The sequence below is a fragment of the Eptesicus fuscus genome, chromosome 4, assembly GCF_027574615.1.
Source record: "Eptesicus fuscus isolate TK198812 chromosome 4, DD_ASM_mEF_20220401, whole genome shotgun sequence".
NCBI lineage: Eukaryota > Metazoa > Chordata > Mammalia > Chiroptera > Vespertilionidae > Eptesicus > Eptesicus fuscus.
The window spans coordinates 26,247,843-26,271,868 of record NC_072476.1 but is presented as its reverse complement, the minus strand read 5'-3'; the positions used below and the strand labels follow the sequence as shown (position 1 = coordinate 26,271,868).

Below are 24,026 nucleotides of genomic sequence, written 5' to 3'. Positions count from 1 at the left end.
ACAATCTATAGTGATGTTAAATCTCTCATTCCTTATATTGGTAATTTATGACTTCACATTTTTTTCTTGATCAATCTAGCTAGATCAATTTTATTGGTCTTCTCAAAGAATCAGCTTTTGGTTTTGTTGATTTCATCAATTCTTTTGTCTATTTTATTGATTTTGTTCTGACCTTTATTATTTTCACAATATTTTGTTTTTCTAGTTTCTTAAAGTGGAATCTTGTATTACTGGTTTGAAACCTTTCTTCTTTTCTAATATGGATATTTAATGCTACAAAATTTCCTTAAGTATTGCTTTAGCTACATTCCATAAATTTTGATAAGATATATTTATACTTTCACTCAGTTCAACATACTTTCCCACTTATCTTTTGAATTCTTTGACTCATAGGTTATGTAAGGAAATCTGTCTGCTATAGATTTCGGATTTAATTTTATTGTTATCAGTGAACACATCTTGTATGATTTAAATTCTTTTAAAATTATTTATTTACTTATATACCATAAAATAGTCTATCTTGGTAAATGTTGCCTATTTACCTAAAAAGAATGTGTGTTCTGTTGTTGGATGGAGCATTCTATAAACTCTAATTATGTCAAGCTGAATAATAGCATTATACAAGGCAAGTTTGTGATAGTGTTAAAATCTCCAACTATTATGACAGACATGTCCATCTCTCCTGGTGTCCTCTCAGTGTTTACTTCATGCATTTGGAAGTTCTGCTCTGTCTGAGCTCCTGCTCCCTGAACTGAGACCTGGAAACCTTTCAGGCACTGAGTTGGGACAAACATAGGGCTCACTGTTTCCTGTTTCTCAGGTTTCACTATCCTTCATCGCCTTATTGTAATAATACCTTGAAAAACATTGTTTCATGTACTTTTCCAATTTCTGTTGTTCTTATTGTTTCAGGAGGGAGGGTAAATCCAACTTATGTTATTCCTTCTTAACCAGAAGTGAAAGTCTCTTGAAACACCATTTTTATTATTTTTTTATTAAAAAATTTTAGTGTTGACATTATATGTTCACTTCTATATTTGAACAGCACAAGTAATTTCAGAATATGTTCAGGATTGGATTTAGACATACTATTTATCCCTGACTCCAGGGGAATCCAGTTCTAGACTTGAGTATCTCAGAAAGCTAATAATCTGGACCCTCTTCAAAATGATATTGGTCAAATGTTCAGTGGGGATTTGGGGACTTATACTTTTGTTTTAGAATTACCTCTGTATTTTCAAAATAAGGAGGTGGGTTTTTTTTTCTTTTTTAATTTTTTATTGTTGAAAGTATTACATATGTCCTCCCTTTTCCCCCCAATAACTCCCTTTTAACCCATCCCCATCTCCCACCCCAGGCCTCCACCACCCTATCGTCAGTGTCCATGGGTTATGCATATATGCATACAAGTTTTTTAGTTGATCTCTTCCCATCTACACACCCCGCCTTCCCTCTGAGATCCTACCACCCTGAACTTGCCTGATTTTGACTGATCTCAAAATAAGGAGTTTCTTACAGGTAATTAATAGGATAAAACATTATAACCTTTTCCTTTTGAATTAATATTAATTTGTATGTTTTGCAATCTCACAGAATTGGCTAGAACTTTATACCTGTCTGAAAATATAGAAATAAGTTACATGAAATTGATTTTGAAGTCTTGTCCAAAATTCAGATTTCCTACTTTTTAGTCTGTGGTAGAATCTATTAAGATTTATGATCTATCAATGAGCTCTTTTGTACTTCCCATCCTCTCTTGCAGTTGGATTGGGGCCGAGTGACTAGCTCTGGCCAGTGAACTGTATTCTGAAATGACCTATACTACTCCCATCAAAGCAATTAAAATCTGCTGTGTCTCCTCCTCTCTCTCCTCCCCTGCAATACAACCCTTGAAGCATTGTGCTCCCCATGGACTAGCAACAAGATAGGGAAACAGGTCTCCATCTGTGTCCAACTTCATAGGCGTAACACATATTCTTCATTTGTTAAGCCAATAAAGGTTTTAGGTTAGTATGACAAAGTCTATCCTAATGAAAATAGTTTATTCTTATTTTCTCTGATAAAACAGTTGTTAAAGGACACATGAACAGATTTAATTTTAGATAAAGTACATTCAATTAATGACAATGGTAATAGCTAACAGTTATGGGGTGCATACCATGTGCAGGACACTAGGCTAAATGTCTGTCTCTCTCTCTCTCTCTCTCTCTCTCTCTCTCTCTCTCTCTCTCTCTCTGAACTATCTCACTTAATACAAGCATTATACCAGGAAAAGTATTCAACTCCTGTAAATAGCACTACACCATTTATTTATTGTTTCAGAATTCTGACTAAGACTGTCAACTCTAGGTAACTACCAGTTTTTCTCTAGTCACAGTGTTGGTGACATAGACCAACTTTCACCTTGAAACTTGTGCAAACACATTCATAAAAATATCCAACAGATATTGGACACTACCAAAGAGGAGTTTTCTTCACACTACTTGAAAGCACTCTTATTTCAGTAACAGTAGAACAAATATTTTACCAAGCGTTATGTGTGAAAATCCAAGTTAACAGCCATCCAATTTCTCATTTATTTCAATAATGTTTTAGCCCTCCATAGAAAGCTAGATATAATTATAGTTCTTTGTTTATATATCTATAACTATACCTATCTCTCTGTGTGACAATACATTTTATATTTCAATAGCAAGTATTAATAATACTTTTAAATAAAAAATATCCTATTTATAATACTTTTCCTCCTATAGCCTATACCAGCAGGTGTACTTGGTTTGTTGCATAGAGATTGATATAGTTATACATATGTAGATATAGAATTATAATTCAACCTATCTCTCTATATAAACCCTGAACAGCTGTCTAGTTGGTGTGTCCCTTAGCATGACTCTGATTCTAGGACATGGAGGCTGCAGGGACCTGAAAAGTAGGCGACCACCTCTCAGGTGCATAAGAATGTTTTCTGAGCTGTCATCATGTGCAACTCTCTTCCCCATAATTCAGCTCTTCTTTCTGCTTTAAGTCACTACAAGTCTCAGTATGCAAGAAACCAAGTATGACTCCTGGCATATGCTGTATGTAAGAACCCAAGTATGCCTCCTGGCCCCAATCCAACAGTAAATAGGCTATTTATTATTGAAATATAATATATGAAAAGCATTTTAGATAGAGAATTAGAAGCAGTACATGTTATTTTTATTAATTTGAGGAATTCTCCAACTGAGTCAGGAAATCCAACAATCAGAGTAAGAGAAGATCCCACATCAGTCCCACAGCCCCAGTCCAAATGGGTACCAGTCAAAGTCCACAAACTGGCAAATGCCAAGCTTCAATAAGAATGAAAAAGCCAAATGTGGAGCTTATCAGATGACATTGCAACATGCAGGAAGGAAAACATTGTCTTAAAAGTTCAAGGAACACTATTCTTGAAAATGACATCTTAATAAACAGAAATAAATTTTAGAAACTGTGTCCTTGGGGTCATCATAAAAGATACAGGAAGGCCCAAACTTTGTGATACTGAGTCAGGGAGAGAACAAACTAAGGTGAAGGCAGAGATACAGATGCGGAAATGAGAGGAAGGAAAGAAACATCTGGCAGCAGATTAAAAAGGCACATTAGAGGCAACAAAGAGTAGATATTTCATTGAAAAATAAACCAAAGTTTTATTATGGGAGAAAAATTAGAAGAGCTCTCCCAGAATGCAGAAGAAAAGGACAAAGATATAAACATGTTGAAAGAAAATGTGTTAGGTATGTAGGGCAAAGAAATGGAGATGCAACCTAAGAGTCAGAGGTGTTCCCAAGAAATAAGCCCAAACCATAGAAAAGAGGTAATAATAAAAAAATATTGCCAAAGAAAAATTTTTGAACTGATTAAAAAGTAATTATGAAGATTACAGTGGATCACACCTCCTGGCAAAATTAATAAGAAGAGACTCACATGTAGCTATGGGCTGATAAAGCTTTTGAAATTCAAGGATGAGGTGGGGAAATCACTGGAGTTATAGACCAGAAGAGAAAAAATCCAAAACAAATAGCCCTGGCTGGGTAGCTCAGTTGGTTGGAGCATTGTCCTGATAGGTGGAGCAACAAATTGATCTCTCTCTCTCTCTCTCTCTCTCTCTCACACACACACACACACACACACACACACACACACACACAATCAATCGATAAGAAAAAAATCCAAAACAAAGAAAACCCAAGTCTCTTAGATGGGTCTCAGATGAATAAAAACTGTAAGTGTTGGTGATACGCCCTTCAGCAGATTACATCCATGGGCACTGTCCAGCTGTGTCCCAGCACTGGCCACGTCCACGAGGGTCAGCAGTGGACACTTCCAGGTCAGGCAGCGGAAGCCCAGAGAAGAGGAAGCATCACCTTGACGATAACAGGAGACAATGGCAACCATCACACCAGAGTGTCTTGAACCCGTGCACGCAGACTTGTGAGAAACACTGCTGGAGACTTTGGGAAGCTCTAGTTCCGAAAGAATGACTGGCAGGCAGTCCAAAAAATGCTGCTTGGTTACTGTTCTTATAACTGCATTTTTAACTCAAGTCTGCTTTTTTTTTAACTCAATAGGAGCCCTGAAGAGCAGGACCTACGTGATACCGTCTCCACTTTTGTCCCTAGCAGCTGGCACAGAAGGTCCTTGTAGAGCTGCAAGCACACGACTTTATTCGCACCTCGCAGAGGTGTTTCTGAAAAGGGGAGGGAGTGTGTCTTTATACTGAAGAGGATAAAAGCCTTGTCTGGAAATTGGTTGCTGCCCAGTCAATGGAAAAAGCAATGATTTCACAGCTTATATGCAATCCACAGTGAAACTAAAGATGGGATATAGAGCAGTTGGCTCTGTTGTCACATTATTGTCACAACAATCCTCGCTTCGTGTGCACAATTGCATCTCTGAGTATGACCTAGAGAAAGGAGGCAAAATGCTTTCTCCATTATCAACAGAGGACACTTTGCAGACTATGTTGCTTTGAATAAAATAGTTTTCTCCTTTTCTGTGGACTTACACTGAGCTATCTCTGGGAATACTGCTTGTCCTTGGGAGGTGAGTGTTGGCAAATGTGCATCTGCATGCATATTTTCTACAAGACCCAGTCCTGGGAGACCAAAGGACCACAGGGAGAATGAAAGGCGTATGTTGATTTCAACAAATGGAGCTGGAACAATTGGACATCCATTGGTGAAAAAATTAACCTAGGCACAGAATTTATAACTTTCATGAAAATTAATTAAAAATGGATTGTAGACCTAAATGCAAAATGCAAAACTATAATGTTTCTAGAATAAAATATAGGAGAATATCTAGATGATCTTGTGTTTGATAATGAGCTTTTAGATACAATGCCAAAAACATGATCTATGAAAAAATGTTGATAAATTTAACCTCATTGGGATTAAAATCCAATCTGCAAAAGACCCTGCTAAGAGAATGAAAAGATAAACCACAGATTGAGAGAAAATATTTGAAAAACCTGTATCTCATAAAAGACTTATAGCCAAATTGTACAAAGAAATCATTAAACTCAACAATAAGAAAACAAGCAATTTAATGGGGAAAAAGGGGGGAGGGAGGAAAGTTTTAACAGACACCTCACCATAGAAAACATACAGATGGTAAACAAGCACATGAAAAGATGTTCCACATATATGCCATTAGGAAACACAAATTTAAAACAGTGAGATACTACTACATACTCATTAGTGTGGCTAAAACCCAAAGCTGAAAAGATAATACCGGTTGCTAGTGGAAATGTGAAGCAAGAGGGACTTTCTTCCTTGCTGGTGGGAATGCAAAAATGGTGCAGCCACCTTGGAAAATAGTTTGGAAGTTTCTTATAAAATTAAACATAGTCTTACCATTCTTTCCAACAATCACACTCCCAAATTTTCACCCAACTAATTTGAAAACTTACGTCCCCACAAAAATCTGCATGCAGCTTTATAGCATAACTAGAGGCCTGGTGCACAAAATTTGTGCACGGGGGGGGGGGGGGAGATCCCTCAGCCCAGCCTGCACCCTCTCCAATCTGGGACTCCTTGAGAAATGTCCGACTGCCCGTTTAGGCCCGATACCACCAGGCAGTCAGACATCCCTCTCACAATCCAGGACTGCTGGCTCCCAACTGCTCGCGTGCCTGCCTTCCTGATTGCCCATAACTGCTTCTACCTGCCAGCCTGATCCCCCCTAACCACTCCCCTGCCAGCCTGATCAATGCCTAACTGCTCCCCTGCCAGCCCAATTGCCCGTAACTGCCCTCCCCTGCCAGCCTGGTCTCCCCCCAACTGTCCTCCCCTGCAGGCCTGGTCCCCCGCAACTGCCCTCTCCTTCAGGCCTGGTCCCCTCCAACTGCCCTCCTCTGCCAGCCTGGTTACCCCCAACTGCCCTCCTCTGCTGGCCTGGTCCCCCCAACTGCCTTCCCCTGAAGGCCTGGTCCCTCCCCAACTGTCCTCCACGGCAGGCCTGATCCCCCCAACTCCCTTCCCCTTCAGGCCTGGTCCCCCCCAACTGCCCTCTTCTGCTGGCCTAGTCATCCCCAACTGCCCTCCTCTGCTGGCCTGGTCCCCGCAACTGCCCTCCACTGCAGGCCTGGTCCCCCCCAACTGCCCTCCCCTGCTGGCCTGGTCTCTCCCAACTCCCTGCAGGCCATCTTGTTGCAGCAATCTTGTGTCCACATGGGGGCAGCCATCTTTGACCACATGGGGGCGGCCATCTTGTGTGTTGGAGTGATGGTCAATTTGCATATTACTCATTTATTATATAGGATGTTTATTTATAAATCCATATAAGTATATAGAAACTTATACATTTATAGCAGCTTTATTTATATTTGTCAAAAACTGGATGGAACCAAGAAGTCCTTATGAGGGGAACTGATAAACAAACTGTGGTACATCTATAAAATGGAATATTATTCAGCAATACAAATAAGGTATCAAGCCACAAAATGACCTGGATGAATCTTAAATGAATACATGGAAGTAAAAGGAGCCAATCTGTAAAGCTACATACTGTGTGGTTTGAATACATGATATTCTGGAAAAGGCAAAATTATAGAGACATAAATAGATCACAGGTTTCTGGAGTTTAGGGGTAAAAGAGAAGGTTGAATAGGTGAAGCACAGGTTATTTTTTAGAGCAGAGAAACTATTCCACATGATACTGTAATTGTGGATACATGACTATGCATTTGGCAAAAATCCACTGAACTTCAGCTCTGAGTGAACCTTAATGTATGCAAATTTTAAAAGCCATTGAGCAGGTCAGTAGAATCCCAGGATGAAACATAGAATGTAGCCAATTAATCTGTATTACAGTGTATGAAATAACCTCACGGAAGGGAGCAGTGTCGGGGGTGCTGACATAAGTTACTTTGGCAATGAGTGGATTCTGTAAAACTAAGGGCAAAGGAACGATACATAAGAATAGTTGATGAAGTTGTTTTCCCAGGTGGGTGTTAGCAATTCTGATACTGCTCTACATCTGTGCTGCAATTAAACAATCAAGTCCAGTTGACCCTTGAGCAATACAGTTTGAACTGAGGGGGTCCACTTACATGTGGATTTTCTTTAGTAAATGCTGTAAATGTATTTTCTCTTCCTTATGATTTTCTTAATAGCATTTTGTTTTCTCTAGCTTAGTATTATGAGAATATAGTACATAAGACATATAACATACAAAATGTACGTTATTCCACTGTTTATATTATCGGCAAGGCTTCAGGTCAACAGTTGGCTATTAGTAGTTAAGTTTTGGGGGAGTCAAAAGTTATACATGGATTTTCAACTACATGGGGGTCAATGCCTCTAAACCCTGCAATGTTCAAGGACCAAATGTGTAAATAGATGGTGGATATGGGAGCCAGTTTTCTCACTGTTAGAGGGGGAATTTACAAGTAAGTAGGGGAGGATGCTAGAATGATACATGTGGAAATGGATTAGAGTTGGAGACATCAGTATAAATCCATGTATATTTCTATCTCAATACAGATGGTTACATATAGAAACACGTATAGATATGGGTATATACATAGGTGTTAATACACACATGTATATTTCCTTGTTCTGTCAGCTGAGTGGGCCTAGAAGCAATAATACCACAGTAACATCAAACACACTTAGTGTTCAGATCTTGGTTTCTAATACCATTCTCTTAAAGGAAACCAGGCCAGGGAACTGGGACAGGAAATACACAAGATGAGCCTGGAGCGTATTCTAGAGCCTGGAACATGTTCTAGTGCCAGAAAGTAAGGACGTGCTCAAAACACAGAAACCAAGAGCTCCCAATGGCCAAGGCGACGGCAATGAGAGCAACAAAACAACGTTGAAATGGCTTATTACCCAAAATATAAATATCCATGAATCCATACATGTGTAAATACATGATTAAACAAATGAATAGGGCAGAGACAATATCCCCCGTACAGAATTCCAAGTAGTTTAGTTGTTACTCTGCCCTCCTCATTTCTTAAGTGTAGTCTGTGCAAAGGGACTTTCTTCAAAAGAGGACACCAAGGAAAGAGGAAAATTAGTGGCTTTGCAGTGGACGATGCTGACAAACATTACCTCAGGCAGGTTGATCAACATCAACAGTGATGTCACATTGGTAGTATGTACCCCTGATACAATGTAATGAAAATGGCACTTTACCACCTGGCTGGTGTGGCTCAGTGGTTGAGCATCGACCTATGAGCCAGGAAATCACAGTTCGATTCCTGGTCAGGGCACGTGCCTGGGTTGTGGGCTCAATCCCCAGTGGCAGACATGTAGGAGGCAGCCAATCAATGATTCTCTCTCATCATTGATGTTTCTATCTCTCTCTCTTTCTCTCTCCCTTCCTCTATGAAATCAATAAAAATACATTTTTTAAATGGCACCTTACCTCTGTGGTCTTCTGCCCCCAATCCTATAAGCCCCATGCAATCATGAGACAAATCCCAATTGAGAACATTTTGCAAGATACCTGACCAGTATTCCTCAAAACTTCAAGGTCATCAAGAACAAAGAAAGTCTGAGAAACTGACTCAGCGAAGAGGAGCCTAAAGAGGTGTGACTACTAAAGGTAATGTCATATTCTGGATGAGATCCTGGGAGAGGAAAAGGATTTTAGAGAAAACCTAAGGAAATCTGAATAAAGTATGGACCCTAGTTAACAATAACGCATCAATATTGATTCATTCATTGTAACACGTGAGTGTTAGGTATGTGGAAACTCTGTACTACTATCTTCTCAAATTTTCTGTAAATCTAAAAATGTTCCCCCATAAACAAAGTTTACTTTAAAGAATGTCTAGTCTCTCATATCATCTCCCAGGGTGATACGTCTTGTCACACAGTCACGAGTGTCCTGCTGGCCTCCAAACCTGAAGCTTGGAACTGGTGACTTGGGCTCCTTCTAGTATGCGCAATGCTTTCAGGAGCCCTGGTGCCTGCCCTTACTAAGTGATTCCTCTCTGCTCTGTTTGGCTGCACATCCCTGGGTCTCTGCGGTGCCCTCCATCCAGGTCTGGCCAGGGAGCAGAGTGTCCACCCTCCTTTCTACAAACACCTTGCTGTGCCCACACAGCAGACTCGCAAGCTCTCCATTCAGTGCCTGCCCCACAGCGAGACTCGGGAGCTACCTTTCTCTACTTTCCACACATTTAGCAAGACCAGAGGCAGCATCCTGAGACAGGTGCCTGTCTGGTGGGCTCCCACAGTCCCCATGGAGGGGTGAGGCAGGAGCCCCTGTCCCTGGGTGCCGAGAGAGAGGTGGAAGCAGAACATCCTTCCAACTCTCCTACCTCCTTATCCTTTGTCCTTCTCCCTCTAACCTCCCACCAGAAGATGGAGAGAAGTTTCCTTTACTTCTGCTGTGTTATATGCTCCTTCTTCCTGGCTCCAGCCTCACCCTTACACCTGAGAGGTGGTCAGAGGGATCCTCCTTACACAGGAGAAGAATTCAGAGGTCTGCACCTTTAATCTTGCAAGTTTTCTCTGCCTGGGAGGGTTGGTTTTGAAGCCTGCTGTCTCCCTAAGAGGTCCAGTCCCTCTTGTTCTGACCTGGGGTAAAGAAGTCCCTGACTCGGGCTTAGTCTTATTAATATTAACACACACCAGCGTGACACCTCGCCAGAATATCATACTTATTGCCTACGGACAGAGTGGATTGAGTTCTACGGATTGTCCCTGTGGGAAAGGAAGTCAGAGGGAGATGGATCCAGTAGTGGGGTGTCCAGTATCTTAAGGAGGGATGGAGATTTTCCTAGGAAAGCTTGGGAAAGGAGCACTGGCTTGAGCAAGAGAAGGCAGGGCTACCCTAGCTGGTTTAGCTCAGTGGATAGAGCATCAGCTTGTGGACTGAAGGGTCCTGGGTTTTATTCCGGTCAAGGGCACATGCCTGGGTTGCAGGCTTGATCCCCAATGGGGGGCATGCACAAGGCAGCCAATCAATGATTCTCTCATCATTGATCTCTCTCTCTCTCTCTCTCTCTCTCTCTCTCTCTCTCTCTCTCTCTCTCTCTCTCTTTCTCTCCCTTCCTCTCTGAAATCAATAAAAATATATTTTTTTAAAAGAGAAAGAGAGAAGGCTGGGCTGCCACTGAGGTTGGGAACGCGGCTGAAAAATACACCAGACAGGGGTCCTGAGGGACCTTGGGGGCTTGAGCATAGGATTCAAGGGGTCCATGAATTTGAATGGGAAAGAATACACCTTTATTTTCATAAACCTCCAAATGGAATCTAGCATGTGTGGGGGTTTTATTATCAGCGCAAGCCACGGGCACCGTGGAATTAGCTGCACTGTGACTTTGCCACCAATCTATTCCTATCAGGTTACCGCCACCGCACATTATTTCACACTGTTGTTTACCCTTCCACTCCAGCACCTCAAAATTACGATAGTTATTACACCACTGCTGGGCCGCGTTATTTAACGCATCAACAAAGAAGCACATGTATTATTATATCACACATTCGTTTTGTTTAATATTTTAACACTGTGCTTAAATTGATTTCCTTTGTGGTTGCCTTAACTACTCTATTACATGCATTTAAGAACATAAAATCACAGGCTTCACCAGGCTGGCAAAGGGATCTATGCATGGGAAGACCCCTTAAGAAGATTTTTATTTTTCTCACTCTAAGATGATGGCTCCGTATATTGTGATTTCTTCCTACATTTCAATTCCCCGGTTATTCCCAAGCGTTCGGTAAAATCTGAGATTTATCTATATCTGCTGTGTGTGAGTGGTGTTGTGGGGAATGGAGACACAGCACAGCAGAGGAAATTGAGCTTTCTCTCCAGCACCCCTCCCCGCCCCCCGAGACTGGGACTTGGCTGCTGCATATGGAGAGAAAGAAGATGGGGGTCCCGGAGTCCGCAGCGTGGACTGGAGTGAGGCTGCACAGGGCTGAGGTGGTGCTGAGCCTGTGGGTGGGAGCAGGTAACCAGAATCGGCTGCAGGGCGGATAGACTCAGTACAGGTCTGATGCCCAGCTGTTTCCCCTGTTATTCAGCACTTGAATAACAGCAGCACAGGGGAACTAGTGACTGCTTTCCCTTAAATAAGTCCCGTCAAAGGTCTGTGAGACCCAGCCCATTAGTTACATTCCCTAAGCGCCCCGGAGCTGTGGAGCGCACCACTGCGTAAGGAAATGCGTGACTCGGCCACTCCCTCTCCTGAATGTGCTTTGTTACCACTTTCCCTGGAAACCTGTCCTGGTTGTCCCAGCCCCGGTGTCTGAAGTTCCTAATGTGCCCGCACGGGTGCTTCTTCCCCGCCCTTCCTCCTCCGGGAACGCCAGGTTAGAATAATTTAAGGAGACAAATACTCTTCTAACACCGTGGTCGGCAAACTGCGGCTCGTGAGCCACATGCAGCTCTTTGGCCCCTTGAGTGTGGCTCTTCCACAAAATTCCCCGGCCTGGGCGAGTCTATTTTGAAGAAGTGGCGTTAGAAGAAGTTTCAGTTTAAAAAATTTGGCTCTCAAAAGAAATGTCAATCGTTGTACTGTTGATATTTGGCTCTGTTGACTAATGAGTTTGCCGACCACTGTTCTAACATAATAATGTTCCAAGCTATCCACAGGATTCTCAGGTCACTGGAAAGACCCCTTATCTTGACTACCCAGCATCCTATTCTCCCACACCAGCCAGCAGGAAACCAGAAGGTGCTGAAAGGGGTGCATCACCTGGAGCAGGTGGCTGAGGACCCAGGATCCAGGAAGGGAAAGTGTACTTTTACTACGTTGTCCTAAAATTTTTGAACCTTTCCCCACTGAGAGGTGCTATCTATGCATCTACCCCCTGGATCTAGGAGGATTTGATGGCTTTGACCACTAAAATATACCAGAGGTGATGCGTACAGGGTGAAGTCATAAAAGGCCAACCAGGTCCCAGCTGGTCCTCCTGCAAGGTTCACCTTGGACGCCCATCTTACAGCCCAGATGCCATGCTGTGAGATGCACACACCTCATGGAGAAGTCAGAGGGAGATGGTCCCAGCTAAGGTGATCCTTCAGTCAGCCCAGCCCGGGTATCAAGCATACAAGTGACCACATGGTCCCAGCCCCCAGCCATCTGAGTCTTTCCAACAAAGACACGAGACATCGTGGGGCAAATAAGCCATCCGCACTGAATTCCTGACGCAGAGACTCCGTGAGCATAAGATGTTTGCTGGTTTATGCCACTGAGTTTGGGGTGGTTCACTACAAAGCAATGGTAGCTGGACCAAGAGACAAGAGAGGTTCAGGAGAAAAAGGCTCCTGCGATGGCCAGATGTGTGGACCATGGACAGAGAGCTGGACTCGGTTCCCAGGGGAGACAGAGGGGAGGAGCCTCCATGTCTCTCCAGTTCCTTTTGGACTCTGTGATGGGCAGGACTGACTTGAACTTGAGGTAAAGTGCTGTCTTCTGCGAACAGCAAGTCTATTAGGGCATGAATGCCACTGTCTCCCCCCCCCCCCCCGCCGCCCCCTCCCCCCACCTCACTTTCTCAATAGGATCAAAATGCCCTGATTAAAATTTGACACAAACACAAGGAATGTACTAGTTGAATATGGCCTGTCCCAGTGATTCTAAATTTTTCCATTAAAGGGCTTCTAATGATAGAGAATTATGTGGTCATAGCCCAAAAAAATCCCCTGCAAGCAAGACACCACTTTTAAAGTCCAACATTTTGTCTTAAAAACTAGCATTCTGCACCATAACATACTAGGCTTTGCTTGAATATTAGACTGGCTTAGACTGCCTGGCGAGAGGTGACATGGACATTGCATGAACATGCATCCTGTTTATCTCTGATGCTATGTAGGCTCTCCCCGTGGCTGTATCCCCCGTGCAAATTCCAGAAGGACAGGCATGTGGAATCCTGACGCCCAAAGCTCTTCCAAAGATATCTGGTTCCCAGGGGCCAACTGGGTGCCTGACCAGGAAGTGCTTTTAAAGAAATACTTATTAATATTGATGTTAAGCCTCAGTTCGTGGTGTTTTATTGGAAGAATCATGCGGAAAGTAAGCCTCCTTCCCCTCCACGCCAGTGTCCCCTGTCCTCAGAAGCCCTACCTTAGATAATAATTCTGGAGCAATTTGGCAAATCTAGCAAAAGAAAAAAATGTGGATGCTTTCTGACCCAGAAATTTTACTTCTAGAAAACTTATACTTAGGTATACTTGTACAAGTTTATAGGGATAAATATACAAGGATGCTCATTGCAGCCCTGCTTGTAAAAGCAAACAGAGTGACCTAAATAACCATCAATATCGAACTGCTTACATAAATCATGATGCAATGCAAAAGGATGTTGGTAATAAATTCTTGAGTTGAAACACCTTGTAGAGCAATATGACCACATGTTGTTATTAAAACAACAAACAATTCATATTTGGATGGATATATATCCATCCTTTTATAATCCATAACTTCATGGAGTACTACTCACATCATATTCTTGTTTTATAAGTTAATTAGAGGCCTGGTGTACGAATTCATACATGGGTGGAGTCCCTCAGTCTGGCTGGTGATCGGGCCAGTGGGGGGGTGGGGAGAGAGGCTGGCTGTACAGGGGGAGGGACTGCAGGAGGTTGGCTGTGGGAATGCACTGACCACCAGGGGGCAGCTCCTGCATTGAGCGTCTGTCCCCTGGTGGTCAGTGCATGTCATAGCAACTGGTTGTTCAGTCATTCAGTCCTTTGGTTGCTTAGGCTTTTATATATATAGATGATGTACCCTGGAGCTATAAAACAGTGTGTATGTGTGTGTGTGTGTGTGTGTGTGTCCTTTGACATGCTCCTAGGCACACCCTGCGCATGAATTTATCTTAACACATGAACTCTATATGAGTACTAATCTATCTTTTTCATGAGCCTATAAACTGCAGTATTCATTGCTTTATCCCCAACAACCGACACACAGCCTTGTATACCAATTACTGGAGTTTGAATGAATACCAGGGTAACCATCCACTGGGCCTAGAGGCTGTCAGTTACTCATTGTTAGCATTGATCTGAGAATAGCTATGTCCTAGGAAGATGGAATCAACACTTAATATGTGGTCTCTAAGCTTTCACACACACACACACAGCCTCACTCACACCCAATGTTCCTGGCTCAAACTGTGTTTGGAAAAGCTGAGTCAGCCAAAGAGAAGCCATTTTCTCTGCTGGAGGGCATCACTAAGATTTTAATGTGCATTGATATTCTCCAAGATGTAGCTCTAGAGCATCATCTGAATTTTACTGACTGTGAAGCACTTTTAGAGGATATTTGTTTACATTGATGTTCTGAGGATCATCAATTTGTAACACGTTGCCTTAGAAGAAGCACAAAGGAAGTGAATGGGTCCTGGGTGAAAGGCAGATTTCCAAGAGACAGGGTCAGAAAATCTCCAGAAGAGTGATTAAATGTTTCTTAGCTAAGATCACTTGAAATTCCAGTTGGATGGCTGGAACTGATGAGGAAAGATAAAGGAGAAAGATTTGGCCAATGTGACAAGAGTGAGCAAAATGCAATTGTTGGTGTGGCATCGTGATGGCAGAGACCCTGCTGACTGGACCCCTGGGGACTTGGCAGGGCTGTCAGTGAAGTTCCCAATGAGAAGGGAATTGGTGGCAACAGATTTCCAGGTCCTGCTTGAGAAAGCTTCTGACTCAGTAGGCAGATAAGCACATATAGATTTTATAAACTCAGTAGATAAATTTTGATGATGAGCTAAATTTTGAACTGGCCCATTCCTTGGCATTGCTCCTTCTGCTCTAACACTATCCCTTGTTCCAGTCAGAATATGAGCAGTGGACTGATGGAAGCAGAGGCCAGATTTCAGTGAGTGAGGGGTGAAAAGCAAATGAAAGGGGAAGAAATAAAACATGTGTAGGCAATTTTTCAAAAAGTTTGAAGAAAATTTTGTATCTGCTTTAAAAAAAAAAAAAGATGAGTGACATTAGAACAAATGTTTGTGCTTAGAGGAAGAACAAGAAGTTGAAGAATAACAGAGGAAGCATATTTGATGGAATAGGTCCCTTAAGAGGGGATGGTGGGAAACAGATATGCAAGCACATGTGGCAGATAGTCCTTGGACTGGGAGAGGGGTCCTCTCCTCCACAATGATGGGCATGGAGAGGTGAAGAGGGACATGAATAAAGAAAAGATGACAGAGATGGTGGTCAGGAAGATGAAGAATTTTCTTCCTGGGACCTTTGTATTTCGTGTGAATGAGGAAGTGACATCATTTTTAGAAGAATGGGTAGGAGTTGAAACAGTCATGGTAGAGAATGGGGAGGAACCTGACCACTAGAAGAACTACTGAGCCAACACTGAAGACCTATTGGAGTTGAAGGCTATGAGTACATAGGGTCAACTATCCGTGTCCCATATTCATATAGGATTTGCTCTCAGTATGCTACTCATCCCAAAATAGGACTAGCAATGGTAAACAGCTATAGAGAAGATTGTCAAAGAGAGCAGTATTGCAGTGTGAGCTCTCAGAGGTGGGTTACTCCAGAGGGTAACAGGAGCAAGGTGGAAGCCGTGGGAGTAGAAGTCAAGAGGAAAGAAAGTCATAGAGTTAAAGCTGAGGCAACATGAGGTGAAAATGTTGCTTGGTCATCCACATGATCATCTCAGCTTCCCCATATGACATCAAGACTTGAGGCAGATATAAGACTGAACAAGCTGGTAAGTATTCAAGGAGCATGAGATTGGTCAAAATGAAAGGAGACAGCAAGGAGAGGTCAGAGGTAAGACTTTTACACATTTCTTAAGGAATCATGCCATGAAGGTTGACCAATAGTTCCTTCAAGTGAAACATCTTGCTGTTCCTTGTTTTAAGTATTGGATTCCCCATAAGACTTATTTTTAAAAGGTGTTTGTGAGCAAAAAAACAAACAAAACAAAAAAAGAACTAAACACCACTGATGAGGCCCAACCATTCCATTCAACACACAAATGAGCTTGAGACTACGCAGTGAGTTGATGGAGATGCCCACATCCTGCATCCTGCTATAATACCATACAGTTTGTACTCTCCCCTAAGACATAGCCCATAGAGCTAATGCTTATTGATGAAACACCCTTGTTAAGGCTGATGAGTTGAGTCTGCTGAGGTCTAGCAGAGCCAAGCACTGGGGGAGGGAGGAGCAGTGGCCACAGTGGGTCCAAAGAATGGAAGACAGGAGGAGAAATGAGGATGGACAAGCCATGGAGGACTCTGATAAATGATTCCAGTCTAGTGGGGAGTCCAGCTTAGTGACCAAGCAATAAAGGTTGAGTTCCTCCTGCCTCTCACTGTGCTGAACCTTAAATCATGGAGGAGTTTATAGGTCCTGTTTATGTAGAGACTCTTTTTATAAGCTATTCAGAACAGGGGTGGGAGGGAGAAATAGGAAGAGAATAATTCCCTTTGAATTTCTATTGCTTTCAGAATCAGCAATGAGTCATGCATTCTAATTCTTTGCTTTGTCTACACATTTTTATTTCAAAATACTAAAAAACACTTTGTTTGGAACACGAGCTATTCTTAGCTCATATATCAATAGTGCACATCCATTTCTCCCCATATTAGAAAAGCTTCCTTTGGATTGGGTTGGAGCAGCACCATACTAGTAGGGTTGTTTATTTAATTGTAATTTGATGAAGCCACCTGGGCATCTCTCAATTACCTGGGGACACTCTCCTAGCTGGCTTCCTGGGCCTACTGACCATCCACAAGTTAGCTCCATACTTGACCCAAAGAACACCCCAGATCCAATAGTCTGGACAAAAGGGGGAGACCATCCTTTCAGGTCACCAGATTGAGAAGCTGGCACCTTGGCAGGCCCGAGACAAGTCGGGGCTCCATTGTTGTGTGCACTTGGGAGACTCTTAAGGGAAAGAAGTAGAAAAGAAAGAGGTCCCCATCTATGAGTTATCTCCTGCAGACATGGCCACACCTTGGCAAAGACATAGGAAAAGACAGTCTGGGGGATTCTGCAATCCTCTGAGCTGAGAAGCAGGAGGAGAACAGCTGGGAGGAAGGCTGGGAGTAGGTCTTTCTTCTCCAGTCCCCGCCCTCTGTATGAGGTCTCTCTCCACACTCCCCTGCAGAGGCCCCGGCCCACTGTGCTTATCCACCCCACTGTGCTTGTTCCACCAGTGATAGTCCTCTGGGTCTCGCAGGGACCACCTTCTTTTAAAGGCTGCAATTTAAAACATTAATAGTAAGCACCTTATCAGCACTAATAGATAGTCAACCAACTTCCAGAATGGAATACAAAACCAATATTCCAGGAACTGTGGTGAAGAAGTGCCCCACCACTCTAGCCATTGCCTCTCCCCTTATCCATCCACATATTTATAGTGGAAGCAGCCATGTTCATAACCTCTGCCTCTCCTATCCTGGATACTATTTATTTGACCAGGAGTGGGCAGCAATGAGTCTGTTCATGGGGAATTTGGAATTGAGACAATACTGATTCCCAGCCAAGCCTGGAAGACAAATTGGGAGCTTTTTGACAAGAATAATTTGCATATAGTCAGAGAAGTGTGGACAGGTAGAGAGGAGCAGCTTTATTTGGTTTTCAAAATCCCTCTAGGCTGATGGGTTATCCATCCTTTAGGCCTTGTATTCTATAAGACACCTCTCCCAACCCCTGCCCGAAGTCTTTCTAATAGGTCTATCTTTTCACTTAGGAGAGCTCTACTGGACTTCTGTTACTTGCAACCAAAATGGTACGAGGAGATGTGAAAATGATCCAGTGGGAAGATGCGACACGTTGAAGAGACTCCTTACTTTATAATTTTGCCCACCCTGCCCACGCCAGGCACAGCCACCTAGGCAACTGCCCAGAGGGCTTGAGATCTGAGGAGGCCCCTGATGCTCTGTAGGCTTGACCCAGCACCCAGCCTGTGCTTTAGCTGAAGGAGGTCCCAGCCAAGGGACTGAAGGACAGGGAGGCAATGTACTCTGAGGAAACCTTTGGAGCAGCGGTGGCCAACTGGTGGTCCACGAACCACTGGTGGTCCGTGAGGTCCGAAAGGTTGGCGACCGCTGCTCTGAGAGACCTCACTGCTGGAAACTGATGTGGGACCATGCTCCAAATGAGCTGTATTTCTTCCCCTCCTCTCCAATCCCTGGCGCTGAGGTCATCAAAACAGGACTCCCTCTCATGGCCTCATTCCAACCCTCCTTTTTACCTGTATCTCCCTGCCCACTGCACCAAGAAATCTTTGTGGGTATGCTCCCAAGGAAGGAGTACGCAAAAGTGTAATGTGAGGGAGGGAGGTTGATTGTGTGAGGGAACAAGCCAGAAGCCCTAGAGACCCTCAGCCTTGGGTCCAAAAGGAGTTAATGCCCCAAGGAGAAGCTGATGGTTTGATTCATTCCAATTGGGCTAGTGCTACTCCCAAAGACGGGTGAAACTAAATTGCCTAATTCATGTCCATCACAGTCTGACCCCAAAATTCTAAATCCCAAAGTTACAGGAACAAATAGAAAAACATTTTTTTTTTAATTTGAGAGTATATTGAGCAAAAACGGTCTATCTAACTCCATTAGACTTCTTTGTCTGTTTGCTGTATGATACCTTCATTTCCACTAAGGTAGAAACCTGTCCTTTCTCCCTGTGGCATCTGCCATGTTTGTCATTTGTTACAGCCTCTGTGGGACATGCAGAAACATCTGTCACCCCAGTCCTTACCTCTTTTCCTCAACATGCCCCCCTTTCCCAGGACAATTGCCCAGGATGCTGTCACTTATGCCAGCCTGAGGAAAGGCCAACTGGGAACTTTACCCTTGAACTAGACCATGCCTCCTACCAGGCTCCTCTCTTGGAAAGGGTGAGCTGGGTTGAGGAGGCCCCGCCCAGGTTGCTCTGGTCCCTGACCAACCTTGCTGAGCAGACCTCACGCTGAGCCGCCCTGCAGCATGTGTCCCTTCCAGCTCATGTCGCCCTCTTCCAGACCTTTCCTCAGAGTAGACGAGAAGGGCTCACCCACAGGTCAGCATGCCCTGGGCCAGGGATCTCACCAGCTCCCACCTCTGAGTTCCCAGACAATGGCTCTAAATAGACGCTTATAGCCTCCTGTGCTGGGCCCAGCCCCTCCAGGGAGAAATTTCTAAAAATCAGGAGATACAGTCAGAAACTAGTTCTTTTTTTCCCCTCCTAAGCCTAAACTTAAATTCATGGCTCCCACCAGCAACACATCCGGCCACCATGAGGAGTTGGTGGCAGAAAGTACTGGCGATTCCATTCCAACAGCCTTAAGGAGACCATTCAGAACATAACCATTTATAGGACTCAGCACAGACCAACTCCTCAATGCCAGCATCACAGATCAAAATTTCCTTCTATACAAAACCACCCAGAGTTGAAATTCCTCTTAAGTTTATGCAGCCATGAATGTCTCCAAGGAGAAGAAAGAAAGCAGGGTCAAAGCCAGGGAAGCCTGTGGCTTGGTAACATGAGACCCCCTCCCCCTGAACTGACCCCCTCACCTGTAAGTGAGGGGTTGGGTTTCCCAGTGGTTAGGAACCTCGGTTTTGGATTCAGAGATCCGTGGCTGGAATCACAGGTTTACCTTTGCCTGTGCGATCTGGAGCGAGTTGATTAATGTCTGTCTTACTTTTCTCCTGTAAAAACGGTGTTAATGACACCCTTGCGGGGTTATTATGAGGATTTGTTGAAATTACCTATGCGACACTCCCGCTCCGATGCTGACACACAGTCCCACTCTCTAAATGATATCTGTTGCTGCTTTTCTAACCACCAGCATCACCCCAACCCAACCAGCACCTGAGAGAGTCAGCTTGCAAACCCATCCCCTCACCCACCACACACCTTGAACCTGTCAGACTCAGGACTTCATCTCTGTACCCAGCTTAGACATATGTCCCCTCAGGACCCCTCCCAGATGTCCTGTCTGTAGGTCTCCTCTCCCCCCACACTCAGCAGCAAAGACTCCCAGCCCCCGCACCACCCCCTACCTGAGGGCAGAACACAATCAATCCTGAGCAAACACGTGAGAAAGCTCATTTCTCCAGGGGGTTTGGGGGGAGAAGACTTGCCAAGTGGGGAAGTCGGGGGCCTGGCTCCTCGGCGGCTCCTCTCCCCCTCCAGGGGCTCCTCTGCCCCCCTTTTCCTCATGCTCAGGCTTCCCCTCTCCAGGTTGCTCGGGCAGCCGCATCGGGGGTCCAGGGCGATGTTCTCAGAGAGATTTGTGAGCACATCAAGGGAACGTCAGCGGTGACACTGAGGCTCTGTAAGGAGTTGACAGAAACTTACTGCCTGCACAGTGCTGGTTGATCATTTACTCAGTCAGTTGCCTAAATAATTCACACCCTCCCTTCCGTGTTTAAACAGGACAATGGTGGAAACAATCCGGACGCAAGAAATATAATTACAGTCGTGACAGTTGTTTAGTTATTAATAAGGCCTCAATGTCACCAGAGGGTATTACACAATGAAACAGTAATGTGCCTTTGGAACCAACCTTAATATTTACAGGTACTTTTCCATTCACACTCCCGTGGGAACTGCTGTAGTAGAAGCGATGCGGAGAGAGCTACAGCCACCAACGTGATTGCAACTCGCAAGAAAGCCCAGCTCCTTGCCAACATAATTTGTTTCCTTGCCGTTGGCATCAACAGAGCCACAGAAACAAAGTTGGGGGCAGAGTTAGGGATAGCTGCCTTACGGAGCAGAACCTTGCCAAAGCTCCTAAGCCTGGGCTGCTACTCATGATCCCAAGGCAGTGTCATCCTAACTTCCTGAGACAAAGCAAAGAGCATCCAGGACCAGAGTCCCTTTGTGTCTCCAGTCCAGACTTGCTTCCCACACGGAGGGAGCCTCTGCATTCCTTGGATGTCACCATCTCTCCCCGACATCTGGTTAACCCCTACTTGTCCTTTACAAATCCACTCACGTTAAGGCACCCCTCATCTGTGCCTACTTTGGTTGCTGAACTCTCTCTTCCCCCGACACTGCATTGAGAAAAGCTCCAGGCAGAAAGTAATTCCGATGCATGCTGTGTCATCTGGGCCCAGGCAGGGACAACCTTAAAATAATTGGTGCCCAATAAACACTTATTAAACTCACATTTAATCAATATTGGTCCTCTGGATTGACGTTTAAAAATTAGTAACAAAACAAAGAATCTCAAGAGATGTAAAGTACAGAGTGTAACTGGAATCATTTTGGTGATGAAAAGAATGAGCCTTGGCATCAAGGATGGAGTCCTCGTCCGAGAAAGCTGGCCCCAGGGGACGGCCGCACATTGCAGCGGGCAGTGGCCTCTCCCTGCACAAGCAGCCCCGTCCTGGAGCTCAGGCTGCGTATCACATCCTGGAAGAGGCTCCCTGCTCTGCTTCCATCCCCTTGAGTCTGACCAGAGGTGCATTTCCACGCCTGGGAAGTGTCCTCCTGGGGAAGCCGGCCCTTAGGAGGCGGGACTAAGAAGATGACCTTAGGGAGCATGAAGCCTTGCAGAGGTGTGTGCAAATGTCATTACTGTTGTAAGTTAGGGTTGTGAATCTGTCAGTCCCATCCCGGTCAAGTGAGGTAAGCTCAGCTCTAGACATAACGAGTGTCAGTTACTGCAACGAGTGAGTGACAGACGCACAAACTGACCCTGTGCTTTATAACTTCCACCTGACCTAGGTGAGGGCCAGGCCAGATGGTGCTCCTGACCTGTGAGAGCTCTGGTTTTCTGAGGGTCATGACAAGGAGGTGGGCCCTCCCCCAAAGAGAGGCTCTATCTCCTGTGACTGGGACAGCCTATGGAAAAGGCAGAAGCCTTTTCTTACCAAACAATACAGGGTTAACACACCCATGCAATAGCACCTGTCTTCAGACACACAGACACACACACACACACACACACACACACCCTCACACACATCAGTATTATACACATACACACATGCTCACAGACCAGTCTTCAAACACTCACAGACTATGTGTGATCTCAGCCCCTATCCTAGACATACACACAAGGAGGACTCACTCCACAGCCACAGAGCTGTACACAGCTGCACACACCAATATACACCTTCACACACACACACACACACACACACATACACATACACACACACACATAACTCATGTGTTCACACATACTATGGCACCTGCTTATCCACACGAGCTGCACACACACCTATACTTTTTTACTCATCTCTAGTTATCATGTTAAGTTAAAAAGGAAAGCATTTTTCCTGTGTCATTACAGTAGAAATGAAAAAAAAAGTGACATGTTATTTTCAGATATGCTTTTAGTTGCCATGACAGTCACAGCACCATGAAAGCTGTGATTGGTGGCAAATAGATTTTAAAAGAACGTAATTAGCTCCCTATACACAAGACCTTCCAAATATATTGAGTGTACTTTCTCATCAGTCCCCTCCACACAGAGTGGGCACCAGGGCAGGGGCACCCCACAATGCTGGTCAGGCTGCCAAGCCAGCTATGGGACCTGCCAGGAGCTCCGGGCAAGGATGTCCAAGCTGACGCTCACAACGGCTTGAGAACCTAATCCACTTAATTACTTGGAATGTGCTTGAGCTCAACAGGAGCGTGGCCCTGGAGGTGACAGCTCTCCATGAGGAACATCGCTCCTGCTGCTCGGCCGGCCTCTGATGCCCTTTACTGCAGCACTTACTTTGTGCCAGAAAATCACAAAGCCAGGGGGCTGGCCCCAGCCACACAGGGAGCTGGCTCCTCCAGCCAGAAGCCATCTCACCAGAATGCTCCTCTGCAGGTCATGGCTGGCCTGACACACAGTAGGGGAAGCCAAGCTGCCCTCCATGGGCTGGGACTGGCCAACCTCAGCCAACTAATGAAGTAGATGCCTAAGGTGGCATCTGCATAGAAGATGAACCTGCATCTCCCCATCGTACTAGAAGCTTCTAGAAGAGAAGAGCCATAATGCACACACCTCCCAAGTCCTCAGTGGCCTTGTGCACCTTGGCACCCACCATAAATACCTACTGAAAAGTGAGTCTTGGTCCCAAAATTAACTGGTTGCCTCATTTCCTGTTGAGATTCTTAAAGGCAGATAAATTCCAGAATTTCCCCACTAAGTCCATTTACCTTTATAATCATCTGAAAGGTCGGTCAGGAGCTGGTTTGTGAGCCCAAGTCCCGAAGTTAGAGCTTTGTGCTAATTCCTGGGCCCACATTAGTGCCCTTTCCATGTTTTGTTTTAGCAAATGACCCCATCAACTTCCTTCAGCACCTGAAATGTTCCCTGAGAACTGGCCTCTCGTGTGAGGCACTCCAGGCCACCCAGAAAGTGACACTGACTTGGTTCTGCCCTCAAGGTGTTCTGTCAGCTCCATAACTTTTACCACCCCATGTTCTTGATGTGGTTAAGAACATGGCTAATTGACAACTTACAATAGCTAAGGTCTGGAAACAGCTCAAGTGCCCATCAGTTGATGAGTGGACAAAAAAGCTGTGGTACATTTATACCATGGAATACTATGCAGCCGTAAAAAAGAAGAATCTCTTACCCTTTGAGACAGCATGGAGGGACCTGGAGAGTATCATGCTAAGTGAAATAA

At 44.5% G+C, this 24,026-nt stretch overlaps 1 protein-coding gene across 1 annotated transcript in view; it reads right to left on the bottom strand.

The window, feature by feature from the left end:
* The window catches only part of CALN1 (calneuron 1), a 380,146-nt gene extending 359,496 nt beyond the window's left edge, over nt 1-20,650 (bottom strand). Inside the window, exon 1 of the mRNA XM_054714819.1 lies at nt 20,528-20,650. Within this exon, the coding sequence (XP_054570794.1) occupies nt 20,528-20,650 (123 nt within the window). The remainder of the gene's footprint in view (nt 1-20,527) is intronic.
* Nucleotides 20,651-24,026: the final 3,376 nt, after the last annotated feature.